The sequence below is a fragment of the Clinocottus analis genome, unplaced genomic scaffold, assembly GCF_023055335.1.
Source record: "Clinocottus analis isolate CAN_PGR_092001 unplaced genomic scaffold, fCliAna1.0.p SCAF_12, whole genome shotgun sequence".
Classification (NCBI taxonomy): domain Eukaryota; kingdom Metazoa; phylum Chordata; class Actinopteri; order Perciformes; family Cottidae; genus Clinocottus; species Clinocottus analis.
In genome coordinates, this window is record NW_027175843.1 from 20,293,974 (window position 1) to 20,306,702 (window position 12,729).

The following is a 12,729-nucleotide window of genomic DNA, read 5'->3' on the forward strand; positions in this document are numbered from 1 at the left end:
TCTGCTGTGGTTACCGTAACTGTCACTATTTATAACGTCTCTCTCTCTCTCTCTCTCTCTCTCTCTCTCTCTCTCTCTCTCTCTCTCTCTCTCTCCTCCCCCCTCCCCCATCCAGAGAGGGCGGGGCTGGGGGAGGAGGTGGGGCAGGCGGCGTCCCGGGGCTTCGTGGGCTGCCTCTCCTCGGTGCAGTTCAACCACGTCGCTCCGCTGAAGGCGGCGCTGACGAGCCGCAGCAGCTCGCTGGTCTCCATCAGAGGAACCATGGAGCAGTCCAACTGTGGAGCGCTGGCAGAGACACACACACACACACTGCAGGGTGAGACACGCACACACACACACACACACACACACGCTGCAGGGTGAGACACACACACACACACACACACACACGCTGCAGGGTGAGACACACACACACACACACGCTGCAGGGTGAGACACACACACACACACACACTGCAGGGTGAGACACACACACACACACACACACACTGCAGGGTGAGACACACCCACACACACACACACACTGCAGGGTGAGACACACACACACACACGCTGCAGGGTGAGACACACACACACACACTGCAGGGTGAGACACACACACACACACACACACACACACACACACACTGCAGGGTGAGACACACACACACACACACACACACACTGCAGGGTGAGACACACACACACACACACACACACACGCTGCAGGGTGAGACACACACACACACACACACTGCAGGGTGAGACACACACACACACACACGCTGCAGGGTGAGACACACACACACACACGCTGCAGGGTGAGACACACACACACACATACAGACACACACACACACACGCTGCAGGGTGAGACACACACACACACACACACACACTGCAGGGTGAGACACACACACACACATACAGAGACACACACACACACACGCTGCAGGGTGAGACACACACACACATACAGAGACACACACACACACACACACACACTGCAGGGTGAGACACACACACACACACATACATACAGAGACACACACACACACGCTGCAGGGTGAGACACACACACACATACAGACAGACACACACACACACACACACACTGCAGGGTGAGAGACACACACACACACACTGCAGGGTGAGACACACACACACACACACACATACAGACACACACACACACACACACACTGCAGGGTGAGACACATACACACACAAAGACACACACAAAACACACACACAGACACACAAACAGATACACACACACACACACACACTGCCAGGTCAGAGCACACAAACACCCACAGACAAACACACCTACAGACACACATACACACACACACACAGATACACACACACGATCCCGTATACAGACAACAAGGCCGAGGGTTCGATTCCCGGGCTGAACGGTCCAGTGAGGAGTGTGCGTGTCCTCCCGGTTGTGCGACGGTATTGTGGGTCTTTATCTCCAGAGATAATCGTGTGACCTGGGATCGGCTCCCCGGCCCCGAACAGGATGATAAATGAGCTTTATCGATAATTCAGGATCGACGGGATTAAAGACGGATCGGATCATCGGTTATGAGGTGACCTGAATAGCTGCAGCAACACCAGCGGGTCTTTGTGTCGCGGCCTCCTGGACGAGAGCAGATCCACTCAGAGCAGAGCGTCCACCTCGTCACTGTCTCTTAAAGAGACAGTAACGCTGTCTCTTAAAGAGACAGTGACGCATAAGCAAAGTCTCTCTGGACCTTTAAGATGTTTTACACACAACTTTCTACAGAGAGCAACTGAAACACTGTGTTTTAGTTTAGTACACACACACAGATACAGACACACACACAGACACACTCATACAGACACACACAGACACTTATTGAGACACACATACAGACACACAAACTCACACAGACACACACACGCTCACAGACGTACGCACACACAGACACACATACAGACACACACGCACATACACACACTCACAGACACATAACAGACACAGACACACACTCACACACTCATACAGACACACTCATTGAGACACACTCACACACAAACTCATACGCACTCACACAGAGACACACTCATACAGACACACACACACAAAAACATGCGCGCACACACTCACGCAGACACACACACACTCACAGACACAAATAACAGACACAGACACACACTCACAGAGACACACACTCACACAGACACTCAAACACACACAGGTTAAATGCGTCGTCTTCATCATCATCTTCATCGTCTGACTGCCATGTTTCTTCTTTAACCTCACATTAAAGCGGCGACACAGCGGAGCCAAAAAAGGCCAAAAGGAGAGAAGTTGTTTCATTTTGCTCCGTGGCAGAGTGACTGATGGAGGACGGACATTGTTGAAATTGGTCCGGCGTTGAGGGACAGCGGCGTTGAGGGACAGCGGCGCTCAACGGGCGCCATGAATAGAATAAAGAAACGCTGTGTGGCGAGTCCTCACCGCCAGCAGCGAATGCTCCTTGATGCCGGGAGGAGAGGCCATCAGATGGTTTTTTGTGTCAGCCCTTTGGGATGCTGCTAATGCTAATGCTAATGCTGCTAATGCTAATACTGCTGCTGCACACAGCCTCCAAACACAAGGTGTAACGCCTGTTTCTTTCCATGTGTGTGTGTTGCTCGTGTTTCCTGATTGTTTTTTCTCGTCACCGGTTCTCGACAGACTCAGACTGTGTGATTGCTAAGCCCCGCCCCCTCATTGTTTCCACCTGCGCCTCCTTGTCTGTCTTCCTCTGTGTGTCTAGTCTTTATCTTCTGTCTCTAGTCTTTGTCTTCCTCTGTGTCTCTAGTCTGTGTCTCTAGTCTTTATGTTCCTCTCTGTCTCTAGTCTTTATCTTCTTCTCTGTCTCTAGTCTTCTTCTTCTTCTCTGTCTCTAGTCTTTATCTTCTTCTCTTTCTCTTGTCTTTCTCTTCTGTCTCTAGTCTCTGTCTCGAGTCTTTCTCTTCCTCTGTGTCTCTTGTCTTTCTCTTCTCTGTCTCTAGTCTTTGTCTTTCCCTCGTCTTCTTTGTCCTCCATGTCTGTGCCTCGTCTTTGACCTGTAGTCGTTAGTCTTCTAGTCTTTTTTGTGACTTTGTTGAGTGACGTACCTTTTTGCTTTTGCTTGTTTCCTCTGTTCCTGAGTCTCTGCCTCTCACACCGGTCGTCTCTCTCTCTCTCTCTCTCTCTCTCTCTCTCTCTCTCTCTCTCTCTCTCTCTCTCTCTTCTCTCTCTCTCTCTCTCTCTCTCTCTCTCTCTCTCTCTCTCTCTCTCTCTCTCTCTCTCTCTCTCGTTCATCCAGTTATTTCTCCGTTACATGTCGACCTCCCTGCAGGTCTCAAGGCCGTCGTGAAGTCACCCACTTGTCTGTAGTGTTGTTGTGTGTGTGTGCGCTCCCTCCACTCCACTCGTGGTGAAGCGAGGACACGGCGAGCGCCGCCGCCGCTAAACGTCCTGCGACGCCATCGCTCTCCTCTAAATGTCCTCCGACGGGCTCAGACTGTTATTGTGACTGTTGGCGTCGGAGGACGCCGTGGGAAGAACCCCGCAGAGGAATGAAAACCTTCCTTCTGCAACCTTCCCCTTGATCCCGTCTGTAAACATATTCAGTGGCGACGTCGTTAAAGCACCGAGCGGCGCTTTTCTTTCTGCACTCCAAACAAAACACTCGGGAAGGGACGGACAGAAATGTGTCGTGGCTCTGCGGGGTTCTTCCTGTAATGATGTCAGACACTCGTATCCAGCGGCTGAGCCGGTCCAGAACATGGAGACGAGGAGGAGTTGCCTCCAGAGATCACATTACAGCCTCGTCTGGCAGCTGCAGCATCCTCCCTGCAGCCAGAACATGAGGAAACACTTAGGAGGAACATACCTGAGTCACCAGTTCACCTGGTTATCGTGTAACCGTGTAAAACAGACAACCAGGGGCACGACGACCAGCCTCTCATTCTGATGAACACGTCTGCTCAAAGATAGAGAATACAGCGTTTAGTTTTAGACATTTATCTACTAATGTATTCATATATTTCACAGCTTTTATGAACATGAGACCTTTTGGGTTATGTTGTTAATACCAAATGATTTTAAAAAACTGACAAAAAATGAGAGATATGACTTTAAAATGACCAGAAAGAAAAATGAGAAGATGACCAAGAGACACAAAATGACTACAAAGCAACATAAAAAACTACAAAGAGACACAAATGACTACAAAGAGACACAAAAGACAACAAAGAGACATAACATTTCTACAAAGATACAAAAAGACGACATAGAGACACAAAATCACGACAAAGAGACACAAAAGACCACAAAGAGACATAACATTTCTAGAAAGAGACACAAAAGACAACAAAGAGACACACAATAAAGACCACAAAACGAAACAAAATTACTACAAAGAGACACAATGACCACAAAAAGACCACAAAGAGACACAAAAGACTGCAAAGAAACACAAAAAACTACAAAGGGACACAAAATTACTACAAAGCGACACAAAAAAAGACCACAAAGAGACACAAAAAGTCTACAAAGGGACACAACATGACCACAAAGAGACACAACATGACTTGCATGCATCTATTCATACGTTCCACAGCTTTTGTGCACATGAGATCTCTGGTGAACCAGTTCTTCAACCACATGAGTAAAGTTATGTTTTCACAAGAGATGTGAAGAATTTCCAGAGAGCTGAGATTGTTCTGTCATGTTTGTTGTAACACACAAATATAAATCTTCTATGCGAGCACCTTTACAAAGGTGAACGTTAAGAAACGACGTACATTGCAGAAGATGGCTGAGCATGTCTGTTTCTGCTCCTGCAGATCAAACTGTAACGGCCAATAAAGACAAGCAGCAGCCGGGCGGCAGCAGCCAGAAGGATCTGGCCGTGATCGCAGGTCTGTTGCTTTGTTTCCTTCCTTTGTTCACTGAGTCCCAAATGTTTGTTATCTGTCAATCCCTCCCTCTCTTCCTCCTCCTGGTCTGAGCTCCGGTTCATTTCCGTCACGCAGCGTCGCTTTGAATTGGAATGGACGCCGGTGATGATGATGGTGATGATGGTGATGTTGATGATAATGCTTGAGGATTTCTTTGTGTTGCTCAAAAAGGGAAACGTCGCTTTGTGTATTTCCCGTCTCCTCTCACGTCGTGCTCGACAAAAGAAAGCGATCAGCAGCATCAGTGTGAGAGCAACAGAGTCAATGAGAGGAATAGTTTAGCATTTTGGGTGGAGTACACTTTCTCTCTGAGCCCAAATGTACCAACACAGTTTGACGGAGAGGGTGGAGGAGAGCTAATGGCTTTCAGGGGGAGTTGGCGAATAATGAATGAACTGGGGTTTATTTTATTTGCACCTGACAGGAACCAGGAGAGACCCAGGAAAACTCTGATGCAGCGTGTTCTCAGTGTCCATGAAACATGTCATTGTGTTAGTGTGTTCACATGCTGAGGTACATGGATGACAGTGAATTTACAGGTGATACAGACTCCATGTGTAATGAAGTCCAGGTTCTTCACCAGTGGATTTTATGTTTCTACCTTTTAGGAATCATCAGCGGAAAAAACAAGAGAGGCTCAAAATATCAGCAGCATACATACAGGCATCTATATGAATGTTTATTCTTTTAATCAAACTATTGTCTCTCATTCATTTGAGTCATTTAAGGTTTACTGTATGCTTTGAATCCTCATTGTTAGTTTAAATACTACATTTGATCACTTTTTACTGTTCACACACACATTTCACACAATGTTTGCTCATGAACATTTGGTTTAAAGTCATGGAAATTAGTTTAAAGGTCATGAAACTGTGGTCAAAAGTATGGAAATTTGGTTTAAAGTCATGGAAATTTGTTTAAAAGTCATGGAAAATTGGTTATAGGTCATGGAAATGTAGTCAAACGTCATGGAAATGTGGTAAAAAAATAATAGAAATATGGTCAAAAATCATGGAAATTGGGTGAAAAGTCATTTAAAATTGTTGAAAAGTGATGAACATTGGTTAAAAGTCATGGAAATCCATAGGTCAGGATGCGTATGAGGTATTATCCTCATGTGCTTCCTGTTAGCAGTGCGCTGGTCATCCGTCTGTTAGCTAACTCTGACTCGTACGAGGCCTCCGTTTGGGGAGAAAGTTTCCATAAGAGTTCCTCAATGTTCCTGCATGAGCTCGATGTTAAACAAAGAGCGTTTTTTTCTTGTGTCTGAAGCGATTAAAAAACAACTTCATCCTCTAAAAGCAGCCGCTGTCAAACAGACGTTGACCCCGCCCCTTCCCTCCCAGGCTAACACGTCTCCCCGCTGTGTCCTCAGGTGTGGTCACGGCGGTGGTCTTCATCGCCGTGTGCGCTCTGGCTGTGATCAGCCGCCTCCTCTACCAGCAGCGCCGCGCCCAGCGGAGCGGCGGCGGCGGCAGCGGCGGCGGCGGCATGAAAGAGGAGAACCGGCCCAGCGTGTACACGGACTACAGGACAGAGCTGCACCTCCACAACTCAGTCAGGGAGAACATGAAGGAGTACTACATCTGACCCTGTGAGCGGCGGGGAGCCACGGACTCACCTCTCTCCTCACGAAAGGGAATAACAGGCGGGCGTGCCGCCGCCGCAGGATCTATTCTTTCTCTTTTTCTTTTTTTTTTACCGACAAAACATCCTCGCGCCCTGGAGGAGAGCCTCCTCCTCCCACCCCCACCCCTCCTCCCGCGGACGCCTGCAGCCTGTCGTCCGGTCTCGCGGCGCAAAAGCGAGCGGCCGAGTCTCCGCAGCCGTTTGTGTATTTGATGTTGGTGAAACTGTCCGAGTCGAGCCGCCGCCGTGTCGTTGCAAACATTGTGTAAAGCGAGGAGAGAAAAAAAAAAAGTGAATGTTCTGCAAAAGGTAGGAGGAGAGAGGGGGGGGGGGTGTCCATCCTGAAAGCGCACAACTTAAAACCTTTTGTTCTGAACGCCCCCCCCTCTCTCCCTTTTCCCTTTTCAAATGCGCGATACGTCCGCACTACGGCGAGACTCACTAAATTGTACTTTAGCGAGTCGGGAAAAGTAGGCCAGGCCTGTAAGATATGCGCGCATTCGCTGCTGTCTTTGTTTTTTCCAGTGGTGGTGAATGTTCTAGAAGAGGAAGAAGAGGGGGGGACAACACTGCCTATACTGTATGAGTGCCTAATTTGCATACAAGTTTTTATTTGAACATTTTAGAAGTTATTCATGTGAGTTGCACAAAAGCAATCGCATTTACACAGAGGAGCTTGTTGTCATTCACTTCTGCAAAAACCCCGTTCTGCATAGAATAAAGACAAATTTGAGTTCCCCGCTCATGCTCACAGCGTCAGACAGACGGTTTGACCGTCAGCGATGTTTCTCTCCACGCCTGTTTGCTGCAGCATGGAAACTGACGAACCCCAAATCCTGTAATCTTCTGTCAACTGGATGCCAACCGGATCCGTAACTCAGCGACGATCGAGTGCTTCAGGTTCAGAGAGAAGAAGAAACGCGCCGCACAGCATTCAGACCTCGTTTATTGTGATGTAGGGACTTCTAGCGGATGACTTGTGTAGTTCTGCTTGTGTCTTATTTTTTTAAAGGTGCAATGTGTACGATCCGTCCACCTGCTCCCAGCAGACAGGGGGCAGCATTTCCCCTCCAGCGCTCTAAATGTGCAGCCGGCGGATATTAAAATAAAGTTAACTTCTCACACCTGAGTATTATAATAACCGCTGTCTTTTCATACCATTCACGCGTGGCGCCTAAAATGTACGTCAGCCATCTTTGAGTTTACTTTTTCTTCCCCCCCGTTTCTGCCATTTTGGATTTATTCCACAAAACAAACAACAAAATCACACGAGGACCACATGAGCGCAATCGACAGGCTGGACTCGCTCGTCCTCGTCCGCTCACGTCGGACGTTGGACGGGCCGGACAGCTCCGGCGACCTCGCCGTCACCTCCGAGGGAACAAGTGGGATTAAAAAAGACAGGACGGAGCTTTGTGGTTGGCGGTGGATACCTCCGCAGCACAATCTGTTCACACACATTAAACATTCAGGTAAAGTTAGTTCACTTTTCTTTCACAGTTTCTTTGCCGCCGGATCTTCCACGTTGCACCTTTTCCAGTACGCAAGAAATCCAAAAGCAATGATGCACATCGACTCGTGAAAGTAGCGGAACTGAGACTAGCTAACGGTAACGGAGAGGGTTACTACCATAGTTAAATCAACACAAATCACACACACACGCAGTAAAGGGTGTAACTATCAACCGGTCAGGAGTCAGTATGAATATCTACGGGCTGAAAGACTCTGCATGTACCGACACCGGTGTTAAATCAAGCAAACCGAGGCGCTCCGGAGCCGGCACGTCTTTGGTGATATTTGGCAAGCGGGCGGCGGTGTACAGCGAGCGCTGAGCTCGGCATTTACTCACGGGAGGCCCGGTTGAACCAGTGCGCGAGTCCAGTTTTGCGGCGGTAGGAAAACAGCCCTGCACAGCTGCAGTTTGGCTCCGGGGTCGCGACCTTTCTCCGCCGCACTTTGTCACAGGACTGGAGTGACTTTGCACCAGTGTTTGAGGTTGCAGTGCTTCGTATCTCAGTCCCCGGCTCGATGCTCCGACAAAGCCGAACGGAAAAACTGTGCAGAACTGAAGAAAAAAAAAAAAAAAAGACCTGGTCCGAAGGTTTTAGAGCTTTTTAGCAACCGAGTAAAAAAAGGCCACCTGGCGTAATTTGCTTGTTTATTATCTGGATTACAGGGAATACGTGGTGTTTTCTATATATTTCAAGCAGAATACTTTTTTATACACATCTTACACGGGTGGATCCTTAGAGGAAAAAATTAAGGAAAAAAAAAAGAAATCCATCAATACCCAAACGAGGCAAAGAACAAGTCTGGAGCTCTCGTGGTCCTGTGAGCCTGTGATGCGCATTAAACACCAGAGAACAGGAATTAAAAGCACGGATGACAAATAGAGACTTTTTATTTGTTGCTTTTTTCGATCTTTACCACTAGTGGGGCTAAAAAAACACAAAGTTTGACCTGCAGGTAGTGCGAGAGGATGTTGTTTAAATCTCTAAATGAGCTCTACAGATGTGGATCATCGTCCACCAGCTGGGTCTCCGTCCTCGTCGGTTGTCGTTTGTCGTTTGAGTGAAATTGCTAAAAACAGGAGGGTTGAAGTCTGAGGCTGACGGGTATTGTGTTTTTTTTGTTTTTTTTCCTCCCTTGGGTGTCCTGTCATAAATGAATGAAGTCATTGCAATTCGTCCACTTGGGATCATAAATGTCTGTACAAAAATTCAAGCAATTGTGAAAGATATTTCCGTCTGTTTTTTTTCCTTTTTTCCACCAATTTTTGGACCGATGCACATCGATGGATGGAAAAAAAGACTGATGAAACATTATCGCCCTCTCTGAAGCTCCACCGCCTCTAAAGATCACGTGACTTTATGGTTCAAAGGATCATCTGGGCCCCCATCTGTGCATGTCCTTGTTATTTCAGTACGTCTCAAGATGTGATAGTCTGCAGGTCTCCAGTTATCAGTGAATGAATACATTACCTCTCAGAGTGTTTTGGTTATATTGCAATGGGTTATATCACGTGGTTACTTCTTCTTAATGATTTGTATAGCTGCAGTTTTATTAAGGATCTATTGTATAGATGTATAATTTAATAATAAAAGTGAATATATTGATTACTTCTCTGTTGTAAAATGGCTTGACTTCAACAGCTTTAAATAGGAGACTTGTGTGTTTTCATGGCTGCTCGGAGCTAATGGTGCTAACGGAGCTAACGGTAACAAGTACGACAAACGTGCTAACGAAGCTAACGGTAATACCTACGGCAAACATGCTAACGGTGTTTACCTGGAGGGGGAACTGGAAGATGGATCACGTTATCAGCTGTCAGTGCAGAGGACGTGCACACAGCACATTTCTTTGTGTGTGTTTTTTGTTGTATATTGCCTCCTTAAAGGTGTTTACATCCGTGTCTTTTTCCCTGTGGCAGCCCGGCGGAAATTTCAGTCCAAGAACAACATTGTTTGTTTGCCGGTGGGAAGCCGGTGAGGGATTTACTTCCTTAATGGGATTTGGAGAGGGACTGCATGAACCTCCCATGTGGCTCTTCGCTGGCAGGTGAAAATACGCATTGCTTGTTTTATTTGACTAAATATAGCTGCAAAAAAAGGTTGGGAAATCCTAATGGGGAAATACATCCAACTACAAATGTTGTAAATTGGCAACAGCTACTTGTTTTTGAAGACTTTGTCACTGTGCTATTGTCCAGACATTCAGATGTTCATTAAAATAGATATACTGATGAACAGTAATGCTAAGTAACTGAGCGAAATCATGTCCAGAAATAAAAAGGGCTTTCAGTGCAAAATATTTAAGTCAGATTGCAACCGCTGACTTGAGGGCATTCACAATTATGTTTAAAAATGTGCCAGATGGTTTAGAGTCTAATTGAGTTGCAATTGCACAGTGTGGTCATGAGTCATGGCAGTTGATGCAAGGGACACCATGCCTGTGCTAATTTGGCAATTACACGGGAAAGGGTATTGAATATTATAAAACGCATTAGCTATTTTTCAGTTGATCCAATCTCATCCTGTAAGGGCATTTGATGAATATTGCCTCGCCTCGCATATCCATTAAAAAAAAAAAAACTTAAGTGGAGTAGTTTCTGCATACGAAGACCAATGAAATAATAATCCATCCATTATTTTCCGCTTATCCTCGGCCTGGTTGTGGAAGCAGCAGAGTTTAGCAACGCATCCCAGACGTCCGTTACCCATTACCAGATGGATTTGCACGGAAAACCTCGAGAGGGAGACGTCCAGGGGGATCCTGATCAGATGTTGACCCTGTGAAAGAAACCATTAACCTTTCACTGACCTTTCGGTTCCGTTCCCAACGGTCTACTTCTACGCAGATGACGCCCTCTTTTAAATCGAAGGTAATCAAAAGGTATGAAAGCCAGACGCTGCGCTCTCGTTCTGTGGAGACGATCGATCTCCGTATGTGCATTTACGAATGCGATCCTCCACCACGGCTCTTTACGTGGAAAAGGAGCGGCTTCTTCCGAGTAATCCGAGTAATCCAAGATGGCAACGGCAACATCGCCAATATTGGACGGGTGACGTCGCGATGACGTCGTCTACTTCTTATATACAATCTGTGTCTTGCAGAGGAAGCTCATTTTTTGGACGTTTTGTATCCGCGATATTGTTCTTTCGACCGCTACCCAAAGCTCATGAGCTTAGGTGAGGGGTCTGAAAGTATATGGACTGTCAAAGTCCAAAGCATTGCCTTCTGGCTCCGCTTCCTCTTCTCCGCAACGGTCCCATATATATATATACGCCCGCGTCACTGCCGACACTCCACTCGCTCCATTTCACACTGATTCCTTAACGAGATCCAGAGATACTCGAACTCCCTCGCTCGGGGCGGTGACTCACTGATAATCTGGAGGGCGCAATCCACTGTTTTTCTGCAGGATTACGTAACAACAGGAATGAAGAAAAATGGGTTGTGCTTGGATCTAAATTCATTAAAACGCAATGCATCAGTCTCAACATTGTCCATCGCTATCAGCTGCGTCGCTGTAGGAAATGCATATTTTATATTTTGAGGAACAGCAACAAAAAAAACTCTGCCAGTAAAACCAGCTTTCATAAACATTTGTTTCCTTGTATCCTCTGCTGCCACAGAATGTCAGGAGTAGAACGTCCAGCTCATGTAAATGTGTTCATTGTGTACCGATAATCAACTCAGAACTGCCTGAACATGTTTTCAAAGGAAGCTAATTGGTGTCACTGAGTATCTGCTACTCTTCTTTTTATGTTCGCAGGCCTCCTCGTGCCGGTGAGTTGTGCTCACAAACAAAAGCAAATCCAATTTCACACCTTTTTCTTATGTGCATTTAATGGCTTCTTTCTTTTTCTCTCTCGTCGTTGACCTACTTTTGTTTGCGTTTCCTTTCTGTTTTGTTCAGCATTATTTTTTTAATTGAAGGCACAAGCTTTCCTGTTCGGAGTCATCCGACATGAGCACAACTATACTCCCTTACAATAAAATGTCACCTTGGATATGTTGCCTGTACTGCGTTCTAATATCGGTGCACTGAAAGGTAAAATTGTGTTTTGAAGAAGTGTGTTAACTGTCGTTTTCTTCCATCCTTCAAGGATCCTTCAGCACTAACACAAAAAGCTGCTTCCTTTGTGCACATTTCCCAGCAACTGGTGTGTCAACTGCGGCTCATTAGTTAACATGAAAAAGTGTGAATATGAATGTCTGTATGTCCGTCTGTAAGTACGTAGATCTGTCGGAGGTAAGTACACAACCCAATGTTGAATAAGACACAAAGGGTTAAAGATGTAAGACGAAAACATGCACAACACCCGGACCGGAAAACCACCTTTCAGCAACCTGTCAATCACCTTGTAGCCCCCCCCCTAAAGCGTCCCCTGCTTTATGGTCTGTTTGACTCTAACAGACCATAATGTACTAAATGAACATCATGCTGTATAGAAGAAGACTAGAAACTAGAGACATAAACTCATGTTTACAATGTTTACTGAGGGAATACATCAAGAGAGAAGTAGAGTCACTTATATAGACTTCTATACAACCAGAGGAGTCGCCCCCTGGTGGTCAGGAGAGAGAATGCAGCTTCAACACATGAAGCATAGACTTCTATACAACCAGAGGAGTCGCCCCCTGGTGGTC

General features: G+C 46.5%; 1 protein-coding gene across 1 annotated transcript in view; it reads left to right on the forward strand.

The window, feature by feature from the left end:
• cntnap5a (contactin associated protein family member 5a) overlaps nucleotides 1–9,695 on the forward strand; it is a 105,462-nt gene extending 95,767 nt beyond the window's left edge. The window contains exons 22-24 of the mRNA XM_068571908.1: nucleotides 116–316; nucleotides 4,834–4,908; nucleotides 6,323–9,695. Of these exons, the coding sequence (XP_068428009.1) occupies nucleotides 116–316; nucleotides 4,834–4,908; nucleotides 6,323–6,537 (491 nt within the window). The 3' untranslated portion in view covers nucleotides 6,538–9,695. The remainder of the gene's footprint in view (nucleotides 1–115; nucleotides 317–4,833; nucleotides 4,909–6,322) is intronic.
• Nucleotides 9,696–12,729: the final 3,034 nt, after the last annotated feature.